Source organism: Myotis brandtii, unplaced genomic scaffold, assembly GCF_000412655.1.
Source record: "Myotis brandtii unplaced genomic scaffold, ASM41265v1 scaffold274, whole genome shotgun sequence".
In the NCBI taxonomy this organism is placed as follows: Eukaryota; Metazoa; Chordata; class Mammalia; order Chiroptera; family Vespertilionidae; genus Myotis; species Myotis brandtii.
The window spans coordinates 4,739,472-4,750,844 of NW_005360425.1; the positions used below are offsets into that span (position 1 = coordinate 4,739,472).

At 45.3% G+C, this 11,373-nt stretch overlaps 1 protein-coding gene across 1 annotated transcript in view; it reads left to right on the forward strand.

The window, feature by feature from the left end:
• Positions 1–382: 382 nt before the first annotated feature.
• The window catches only part of PPIE (peptidylprolyl isomerase E (cyclophilin E)), a 14,421-nt gene continuing 3,430 nt past the window's right edge, over positions 383–11,373 (forward strand). Inside the window, exons 1-7 of the mRNA XM_014541602.1 lie at positions 383–434; positions 1,015–1,113; positions 2,165–2,208; positions 2,680–2,706; positions 3,867–3,948; positions 5,468–5,568; positions 7,810–7,933. Of these exons, the coding sequence (XP_014397088.1) occupies positions 398–434; positions 1,015–1,113; positions 2,165–2,208; positions 2,680–2,706; positions 3,867–3,948; positions 5,468–5,568; positions 7,810–7,933 (514 nt within the window). The 5' untranslated portion in view covers positions 383–397. The remainder of the gene's footprint in view (positions 435–1,014; positions 1,114–2,164; positions 2,209–2,679; positions 2,707–3,866; positions 3,949–5,467; positions 5,569–7,809; positions 7,934–11,373) is intronic.

An 11,373-nucleotide genomic window follows, 5' to 3' on the forward strand; every position in this document is an offset into this window, starting at 1 on the left:
CCAAGCGTGTGCTGTACGTGGGTGAGCAGCCGCGGGCACCCGGCGGGGTCTGGGCGCGGGACCAGACGCGGGGGGCGGCGAGTAGCTGTCTAGGAGGGATCTATGGCGGTACTGCTTTGCTTCAGGTGTTAGCCCGAGACGTAAAGACCTTTCTGGTTCCCTTCCAAGCCCGCTAGCCCCTAACAGGAACCCCTCTACCTTCTGGACCCGGAGGTTTGGTAGAGGAATATTATGGGCCTCCAGATGCTCGCGCCCATTCATTTGACCAACTTTCGCTTGCAACGGGGGCTCAACCCAGGCCCCCAAGGAAGGGGTCCGCAGACTAGCCAGGTAGAAGTGAGAATAACTTCACTAGCACAGTTTGATGGGTGCTTTGGTGGGGACGGACATCGATGACATGGGTACGGGGAGCAATGATCCCTCCGTCTGGAGAGGTGAGAGCAAACTTTCAAGATGCCGTGATGCTGGCGCTGATGATCCGCTTTCAGCCAGGTGGTCAAAATAGGGGCAAGTGTATTTACTGAAAGGGAGCAGCAAGAGCAAAAGCCCAAAAGTGTGAAATAGCCTTACACTTGTGAGCAGGTGGGTCATTTTAGGGAACCCAGAGAGGAACCCAGAGAGTTGGGGAAGCAGAGGGGGAACAGCTGAAGAGGTGGGGAGGGTTCCAGTTATGAAAAGCCTGCTGAAGAGTTTGTACTTTATCCTGAGGACAGTAGGAAACCTTTGGAGGAGTTTAAGCAGGGAAGCGATGGGTTAAAATCTGCACATTCCCAGGATCTGTCCAGTTAGCTCTGTGGAGGAGAGGAAAATCAATTAAGACGCTATTGCAATAATTCTGAGACTCGGTGAGGGCCTGCAAGAAGGGTGAAGAGAGCAGTGTGATTTATAAGTGTGGGTGACGGAGCAGTTGAAAGGAGTACTTATGTACCCGAAGGACTGGATGCTACCTGGGCTGCAGGGACTTCTCAAGAGAATAAAGTTCAGTGGCTCAGAAGGCCCTTGGCTTCTTTGCAGGTGGACTTGCAGAGGAGGTGGATGACAAAGTTCTTCATGCAGCTTTTATTCCTTTTGGAGATATCACAGATATTCAGATTCCTCTGGATTATGAAACAGGTGAGTCCTTTTAGTGTCTCTTATGGTCAGAATCCTACTGAGAAAATAACTTAAAAAAATTTTTTTAAGTCCTATCACAGTATATGATATGGTTGGTATGTAGGAAAGTTCTGGAGGGTGCCTCAGTAGGGTAGCATGGCAGTGATCTTGATGCAGAAGGAATGTTCTGAGGCTTGTGGTTGTGAACTGGAACATAACTCTGCAGAGTCCCATCTATTGGATTTGATATAAAACAATTTTCAGTAGCCCAGTAGGAAGATAGATTTTGAGCTACGTGGGCTCAAAGTGGACCTGAATGTTGTTTCAAACTATCTACTGGGGACCCCGCCACAGCTGCTCCCATCTTGGCAGCTGTGCTATAAACGGCATCCTCGCCCTAACAATGGGGGCCTGGCCTCTGTGCACCTGGGTAAGTTTTCCTTTAATAGATATCACAGTTACAGTTCAGTTTTCTATTTTAAAGATTGGAGTTTTAGGCCAGCTCTATCATCAACTCTGCATGGTTGTTAAGCAAGGTCTTTAAATTCTCTGAGCCTGGGATCTTTATCTGTAAAAAACAGTAAGGCTCTATTGATTCTCTAAAGTTAGTTGGTCAATTAAATTAACCCTGCTATGCTTGGCCTTTCTAGATAGATCAGCATTTTCCTGAGGATAAAGTATGAGTGTCCTTATCCAGGTTAATGCTTTATGTATAGTTGGTGCTCAATGTATAGTTGGAATGAATAGTTTACTAGTAAATGGCTTTATTTTTCTAGTTTCCTTGCATGCAGAGGTTAAGGTTTTAATTTGTCTTTGGTAGAAAAATTGGAATACTTATTTTAAAGATTAAAAGTATAGTTCATTATTGAGCCATGTTCACTAAAAAGCAACGTGTAATATAGCTTGAAATGTTTAAACTAGGAAAAATTAAAGAATGAGATTTCTTCTGCAATAGGGATTGGGTAGAATTTCTAATGTCTGGATATGGCTTGTAACTGGCTTCACTTTCCTTGTGATCATCTTCCCCTTGCCCTAAAGGGTAATTACTTATTTTTGTTTTCCCTTTTTTCAGAAAAGCACCGAGGATTTGCTTTTGTTGAATTTGAGTTGGCAGAGGTGAGAAAATTCCGTTAACCATGTTTCATCTTCGTGTTATTACTGATTACAGAGGGAGCTGTGCTCCTTTTGGTTAGGTTTCTGGGCCTCGTGCTGATGCTTCCAGAGGACAGAAGTGCTGTGTGAAGAAACACGTCCCTCACTTAATCAAAGCGTAGACTGTGGCTAACACGGCAGACCAGCCAGGTCCCCCCTCGTGCTCTGCAGAGCTCCTGCAGCCCCGCTCATTGGGCCTCCTCGCCTGGCAGCGCTGTGGTTATTTCTTATGCCTTCCACCAGATGGCAAATGGCTGCACCACCAGCTCCAAAGTCAGCCAGGAAGCGCTCTTTGTCAGACACACATGCAACCTAGGCAGGGACTAGAGGGGTGACTTTTTCCTGTTGTGATTTTTTGTGGGGGTTATTTTTGCTACTGAGTATATGTTTAGACACCACAAGAAGCTAAACTTGTACTTTGTCTTTTCTTGACAGGATGCTGCAGCAGCCATCGACAACATGGTATGGCCGGGAGTCTTCACTCTTCCTGAAGTTGGTTTTGGTGGCACAGAGGGCTCCTTGTTTATATATTGGTTTGCTGAACCTCCAAAGTTACAAGGTTGCATGGGGAAGTAAAAACTGTCATCATACAAATATTCACTGTGAATTAATCACTTATAAGATTAATCCTCATTCAAATATCTGTCCCCATTAACAATAATATAAATACTAATCATCCTTATTGGTCAGTGTCTCACTGACTACCCCATGTCCAGGGTAATAAGTTGCAAACACTATGCACAGTGAAGTTGCATATTTTGCAAAAGAGGCTGGATTCCATGAAGCGTTAGACCAGTTGACAATTGATCAGAGAAATTCAATAAGGATAATGATGGGGTGTGCTATTAATGCAAATGATTTGAATGTCCTGGAGCGGTCCTTGGGGAAAATGATGATGTTCTTGAGTTTTTGTGCGCTCTTTGAGATCCCTGTGCTTTTAATGTCAGATACGCAGTGCAAAGGTGTCCTATCATACTGTGGTTTAGAATTTTGTTGGAAAATATACTGCAAATTAATCAGCAAATATGTGTTCTGCAAATCCGTGCATAAACCTAAATTTGAACTATAAGAAATATATTTTCATTATTTTTAGTTTCATCACAGTAAAGTCCGAGTCAGACCTTTTTTTCTTTACTTTTTACCATAAAAATTTTCTTCACTGCTCTAAATGGACTCACATTAAGTGTCCTTTCCTGGTACTAATTATCTTTGGATAGTAAGGTTCTCTTTTATTCCTGGCCTCTGTTACCTGTTTGCCGAACATATTCCTCAATTATCAGAGAGAGATCATTTCTCCCCATTTCAAAGCTGATCTTGACATTTGAAGGTGAACTCAGGTACTTGGAAATCGCATTTACCTTCATAATGCTGAGCCCGAAGTTACTGTTGGTAACACAGTTCTTTGCTGGCGTTGCAAGGAAGGAGGTATGGGCCGGCTCCAGGGAGACATCTCCCTGCAACCCAAGGGCTGCTTTGCGGTGGGTGCAGAGCTTACTGGTAGGAGCTCAGGGGTTCGGGGAGAACAAATTGGAGCATGCCTCAAAGATCTGAAGCACATGGAAAACCTGTCTGACTCTTTTACCCTAATAGAGTTTAAGCAGCTGAATTTTCCATCTTTTCAGAATGAATCTGAACTCTTTGGACGGACGATTCGCGTCAATTTGGCCAAACCAATGAGGATTAAGGAAGGCTCTTCCAGACCAGGTGAGTGGGGCCACCACAGGTTCCCCATCATGTCCTCCAGTGTGGCCTTAGTTGCGTTTTTATCCCTGTTACCTGGAAATGGGTGGTTGTTGTCGCTGCCAGGGTTCAGAAAACCCCACGTTGGACGTCCATTTATGCTGGGGTTCTTGTCCCAGCATCAAGAAGGGTTCAGGAATCTGGAAAAGGCGCTGTGCATATATGACATAGAAATCCAGAGACTAATAAAGAATCCGGAGATGAGATATAATTTTGAAAGGCATTGGGGGTCAGAGGACCTTCAGCTAAAGGAACTGAAGAGTCCCTCCTTGTCTAGGACCCTTGCTTTTATTAACACAATTTGTCCTAAGGCAAGGTGGAGATAATACACTTCAATGGGTAAGGTTTCAAAGGGTACAGAGTCCATTGTCAGAATGGGGGAATAGCCTATGGCTGTTCAGGTGTTTGGCCAGTAGGAGGCAATAACATGTAGATTAAGATGCCCTTTAACTGTCTGGCAGCCACAATCAGTTTCCTATTCAGGTTTGGGCAAATGCCTTTAGCCCAGCCGTGGGCAAACTACGGCCAGCTGGCCGGATCTGAAATGAATAAAACTAAAAAAAAAAAAGACCTTACCCTTTTATGTAATGATGTTTACTTTGAATTTATATTAGTTCACACAAACACTCCATCCTTGCTTTTGTTCCGGCCTTCCGGTCCAGTTTAAGAACCCATTGTGGCCCTCGAGTCAAAAAGTTTGCTCACCCCTGCTTTAGCCATTCCCAGATGGTGACTACATGTGTGACTCAACCCTGTTGAGTCCCCAAGTCTCATCAACCTTTTGATGGAACTCTTAAAATTATGACATGCTGGAATTGGTTCCCGGCAGGTGCTGAGTGCACTTCTGGTGAACAGGAGTAGCTGAAGGGCATGCGCCACCTTTGTGGGGAATAAGAGTTTGAGCTTCTCAGGGTAATTGTTTCCATTATGGAGAAACCCTGCCTGCTCCCTTATCTTCCCCAGTTTTCTCGTTCCTGGGGTGTTCCACCAAGGGCAGAACTGGCAAAACTACACTTTTCCCTTTGACATGGCTTTGTCCCTTAGCCCTGCTGAGCACTGGACCTCAGGGCTGACACTCCCAGTGGGAACTTGTCTTACCTTGGGAGTTCCCCAGGCGGAATCTGTGGCTGAGAGGGCCACAGAGTATGTTCCACTTTGCTGACCAAAGCAGCTACTTAGCAGTGGGCTCATAGCTGGGATCTCTTTTGTTGTTGTTGTTAATCCTCTCCCGAAGATATTTTCCATTGATTTTAGAATGGAAGGGAAGGGGAGAGACAGAGAGAGAAACATCAATGTGAGAGAGGCTCATTGGTTGCATGTGCCCCAATCAGGGTCAGGGATCAAGCCTGCAGCCGAGGTACGTGCTCTTGACTGGAATCGAACCTGGGACCCTTCAGTCTATGAGCTGACGCTCTACCCACTGAGCCAAACCGGCTAGGACGAGCTTGACTCTCTTGACATTTGTTTGATTCTTTCCCTTTAGTTTGGTCAGATGATGACTGGTTGAAGAAGTTCTCTGGGAAGACTCTGGAAGAGAATAAAGAGGAAGAGGGGTCGGAGCCCCCCAAAGCAGAAGCGCAGGAGGTGAGAGGAAGGCGCGCTTCTGGAGGGGAGGCCGGTGCTTCCACAGGAGCCTTCTTTTAAAGTTTTATGGAAACTTGAAAATATATATTCACAAGTAGAGAGGATGAAAGGGACCTCTAGTACTTCGGTGAAGGCACTATTGAGTGAACTAACGAGAGAGGCTTTAAGCCTCATCCTTGTGCTCTGGGCAATGAACTTGTCAGCTTTTTAGCTCAGTTTAGGTACTGATTTGTGATTGGCAGCTGACGAGGAGGAAGGCCCCCCTGCCCCCCGTGAGGAAGGGTAGTGAGTGCTCCTCCTGGTCAACCCTCCTTCTTCAACGGGTCCACGGTATTCCTGGTCCTGTCCTGACACAGGAGAGTGAGGACGGTAGTGGTACCACCCCTGCAGCCTCTACACAGGTCTGAGGCTCTCGCTCCGCTCCCTCAGAGACGCGCCTAGGCACTTGCTCCTGATTCTCAGCATACCTCTCTCTGATCATTGCTTCTCAGGCCTTTCCTCCCTCGTGAATGTTGCTTCTATCTTGGCTCATGGCATCGCTCTCTTCTTTCGGCCAAAATAGTGGCAGCCAGTCTGATTTTCGCAGCCTCTCTGGTGCTGCTGACTCCCCGGTCTGTTTCTAGTGTTGAGCTTTAGACATTGTGCTTCAAAGCGCACAGGCAGCTTCAAATTGCCAGAACGGGTGCTCTCCCTTCTCTGTCCTGTTCTTCCTGTATTCTCAAGCTTGTTACCGTGCCACCATCCATCCACACGTTGACCCAGGCCAGAAGTTTGGATACAAAGCAGAGCATATGAATGGCCCTCGCAGCCAGTGCAATACCCCTAGATCATCTAGACCCCTCTTTAAAATAGAGACAACATATCATCACATTCTGCTAGTTTTTCTCTTAAGTCTCCCTTGAATCCCCCTCCCTGATTGTTCCATCGTCCTGATTTAGCCTCTCATCTCATTTGGATAATTACAGTAGCTCCCTAACTACTCTTCTGGCTAGAATCCTGCTCTCCTCCAGTCTTTCCTAAAGACGGCTAGAATGATCTTTTTAAAGCACAAGACCCATCATCTGACTCTCCTACTGATATCTTTTCTGACTCCCCATCACCTGTCCCGCGAGGTAAAGGCCAAGAGGGTCTCTCCAAGTTCTTGCCCCTGCCCCCTCCCCTCTCCACACTGCAGTCCCCACATCGTAACGCCAGGCTTTGTATTTCCCTCTATGTCTCTGCTTTTGTACAGGCTACTCAAGTGCTTGTTGCCTTTCTCTTTCTAAGCAGCAAACTCTGTGAGGATAGGGGCCTTGTATTGTGCATCTTGTTAATAACAACATCAGGTGGGGTGACGTGATTAAGAGCATGGACTGGGTGGGTTGTGTGAGTGCTTAGGTTTGAATTCCAGCTGTACTGCTTACCACCTCTGTGATCTTGGGCAAGTGACTGAACTTCAATGTGCCTCGGTTTCCTCATCTATACAATGGTGATAGTAGTGGTCCCGACCTAGGGTGGTTCTGAGGATTAAATGAGCTAATATACATAAGACGTTTAGAATAGTATTCTGTACGTGGCAAGTGAGTATGTGAGTATTTACCGCTACTGCTGTTGTTAGCAGCAAATGATAGAAATAGTATCTTCAGTACATTTGTTAAACTGAACCACAGACACGTTATGAATCTTTGACTTCTCTTTGGAACAGATATGATGGCTGTGTTAAGTGTCTCCTTGTCCTCTGCTTAGCTTTGTCTACTTGGGGATAAGGCAAGGTCCCCTCCACCTCTTCCATTGTCTCTGAGCACTTAGACCCAAGCCAGAGGGCTGCCCTCCTTGCTTCCTCGGTAGCCAGCCTTTGGCTGCACATAACTAAGCATAGAAGGAGGGGATGGTGCTACATAATAGGGTCTGTTTAACTGGAGTAAGGTGAGTGGACTGGAGCTGGTGTTTGAAGGTGTTGAGAGTTGTGTTGGGCCAGAACAGTGTTATACGTGACTTCAGGGAGAGTGAAGCAAGCCTCTGTCTGAGGCCCAGTGTGATGAGATAACATGCCTGTGGGCTGGAGGTCTCCTGTCACTGATGTCCAACTCCGTGCTGGCCATGGCCTCTGCCTCCTGCAGCCCCAGCGGGGCCCAGGCCTCCCCTGTCGGCACCTCACTCCAGCCTGCTCCCTGCACTTGGGTTCTGGGTGTGTATGCAGAAGACTACTCGCTGCCCTGCTCAGGGAGTTCTCTCTAACCTAGTGGTTTCTTCTTCACCCAGGGAGAGCCCACTGCCAAAAAGGCCCGGTCGAACCCTCAGGTGTACATGGACATCAAGATTGGGAACAAGCCAGCCGGCCGCATCCAGATACTCCTGCGCTCAGACGTCGTTCCCATGACGGCAGGTGAGCAGGCTCCGGTCGGGACTGTAGGAAGCTGCTGGCTGGGCAGTGAGCCTTCCCAAGGTTCTCTGGGGCCTCAGCTCGGGAAATCTAGTAACAGATAGTGTGGGTAGCGTTTTTGAAGCTTTATAAGTGCTGGTTTACTATTTTGTAATACTTTAAAAATATATATATAAGTAAACATAGCCCTGGCCAGGTTGCTCAGTTGGTTGGAGCATCGTCCCATACACCAAAAGGTGGTGGGTTCGAAGCCCAGTCAGGGCACATATGGGAGGCAACCTATCAGTGTTTCTCACATCGATGTGTGTGTTTTTTTCTCTCTCTCCTTTCCTCTCTAAAACCAATGAAAACATTTAAAAATGAAAATAAAATAAAATCATCTTTCCTATCTCTTTGTCTTCCTTGTATAGTTACCATAATTTTGGTTAGGTCTTAGGTTATTTTAACTATGTAAGTAAGCATCAAACTGTGATAACTTCTTTTATACATAGCATTTTGTTTTTCCCGGAATTCATAATTGTCTTGCTTTCTCATTTGCTTAGTCTTCTATGCATTTCTTCCTGATTCTGTCCCAGATTCTCCTGCCTTTATAAATCGCTCATCATGTTCAAACACATCAGATGCTCTGTCAATTTCGCTTTCTTGTAGTAGCTCCGCCTTGAGCCTTGTGGCTGCTTTAGCCTGGACGGGCTGCTTTCCGGGCCTTCTCACAGCTATTGTCCTGGGATCTCTCATCTCTTATGTTGCCACCTCAGTTGTCTTCTTCTTTGGTTACTCCCTCGCCTCAGTAGAGGACATACTTTTGCAGCTTCTGCAGAAAAGCACTTGGGAGGTAACTTCTTGGAGACTGACATCTGAAAAAATGTGCCTTCCCACTTGATTGATAGGTAGGTGTAGGATTCTAGAGAAGGCTAATGCCATTCTGACGCTTGGTCCTTTGTACAAACCTCTTTTTTTCTTTTTTCTATCTAGAGCTATGCTGTTCAATATGGAGGCCGCTAGCCACATGTGACCATTTAAATTAAATTACACTAGCCAAGTGCTGAAGAAGTGTTGGATAATGCTGGTCTAGCGCCTTGGAGGGTCTGTTTATCCTGTACTCAGAAATGGTGTGCTTTCGGATTTATTTCCTTTTATCTGTCATGCTGACTTTTTTGTGGGTCCTACTGTATTAGGTTTCTTTTGCTGCTGCAACAACTTAGCACAGACTTAGCAGCTTACAAAAACACCAAAGTATTGCCTTACAGAATCCGGCGCGGGTCTCATTGGGCTAAATGAAGGTGGCAGCCAGGTTGCTGCCTTCCTTACTGAAGTCTTAGGGGAGGAGCTGTTCCCAGGGACATCCAGGTTGTTGGCAGAATTTAGTGTCCTGCATCTGGAGGACGGAGGTGCCCATTTCCCAGCGGGCTGTCGCTGAGGCTGTTCCGGCTTCTAGAGGCTGGCGGCCCCTTGCTCCACCTTCAGAGCCAGCCGTGGCAGATCAGTCTCACGTTGAGCTTTTGGTGTTTCTCTCTTTCTTCGTGACTTCAGCTGGGAAAGCTTCGGTTATAGGCTCATGATTTATTAGGCCCACCAGGCTGCTCTCCCACCTCACGGTCCATAACCTTAGTCCCATGCAGAGAGCCTCTGCCCCAGCATAGCTCAGGTTCCAGCGACTGGGGCACAGGCATCCTTGGGGAGAATTGTTCTGCATCCCACACTTACCAGTCAGCACAGTCTGTTTTATCCTTTGGCTTGGGAATATTTCCTCGAATTATTTTCTTTGCTTTTGTCCCCTCTGGTTTCTCTCACTTCTCTCTGTAACTTTCTAAATGTTCTTTTTTATAGCACCCTGTGGTTATGTCATGCATGTAATAAGTTTCGGGTTTACGATTCTATAATACATCTGTATATTGCGTTGTGTGCTCCCCACCCCAAGTCAGGTCTCCTTCCATCACCATTTTTATGCCCCCCTTTATGCTGTTCATCCTCACCCGGCCCTTCTTACCCTCTGGTAACCCTAACTGTTATCTGTGTCTGTGAGTTTGTTTGTTTTGTTTTTATGTTTGTTGCTTTTTTATATCCCACATGAGTAAAATCAAATGGTTCTTGCCTTTTCTGTCTAACTTATTTCACTTAGCATGATACTTTCAAGATCTATCCGTGTTGTCACAAATGGCAATATTTCATCATTTTTTATGGCCACATCTTTATCTAGTCATCTATCAAAAGATACTTAGGTTGTTTCCAGGTCTTGGCTATTTAAACAGGCTTTTAACCAGACTTACTGTTGTTACATCTACCTTTGCCCTCTTATCTGAGCTTTTGGTGTTTGTGCAACATAAACTGAGTTGCTTCTTGGCTTGACCAGCTTAAGATTCAACTTTTTTAGGTCTGTTATATCAGTTATGACTCTTCTGTTTGTTTTTAAGTTTTCAAAATTTTTTGTTGCTGTTGTCTCCTTTTTCCCCCTTCACTTTATCCATTTTTATCCATTTTTTAAGTGTATAATTCAGTGGCATTAATTGTATTCACAGTGTGTACAACCATCACCAGTATCTATTTTCAATTTTTTTATTACCCCAAACAGAAACTCTGTACCCACTGGACAGTAACTTTCTATGCACTTCTCCCCCCAGCTCCTGGAAACCTAATCTACTTTCTTTCTGCATTTGCCTACCCGAGATATTTTATATAAATGAATCATATAGTAGTTGTCCTTTATGTCTGGCTTATTTCACTGAGCATAACATTTTAAAATGTCATCTGGGTCATAGCACAAATCAATACTTCATTCATTTTTATGACCAAACAATATTCCATCGTGTGGATAGACCACATTCTGTTTATCCATTCATTTGCTGATGGACACTTGAACATTGCTTTCACTTTCTGGCTATTGTGAATAATGCTGGTATAAACATTCATAATAACATACGTGTTTAAATCCTTGTTTTCCGTTCTTTTGGGTATACACTTAAGAGTAGAAATGCTGGGTCATAAGGTAATATTATGTTTAACTTTTTGAGGAACTTCAAGCTATCTTCTGTAGCAGCTGCACCATTTACATTTCGCCAGCAGTGTATAAGCGTTCCAATTCCCCCACATCCTCGCCAACATTTGTTATTTTTGTTTATCACAGCCATCCTAGTAGATGTAAAATGGGGTCTCATTATGGTTTTGTTTTTTGTTTGTAATCTTCAACCGAGGATATTTTCCCATTGATTTTAGAGAGAGTGGAAGAAAGAGGGAAAGACAGAGAAACATCAATGTGAGAGAAACACATCGATTGGTTGCCTCCTGCTTGTGCCCTGACCAGGGCCTGGGCCAGGGAGGAGCCTGCAGCCGAGGTACATGCCCTTGACTGGGATTGAACCCAGGACCCTTCTGTCCATAGGCCGACTCTCTATCCACTGAAGCAAACTGGCTAGGGCTCATTATGGTTTTTAAAATATATATATATA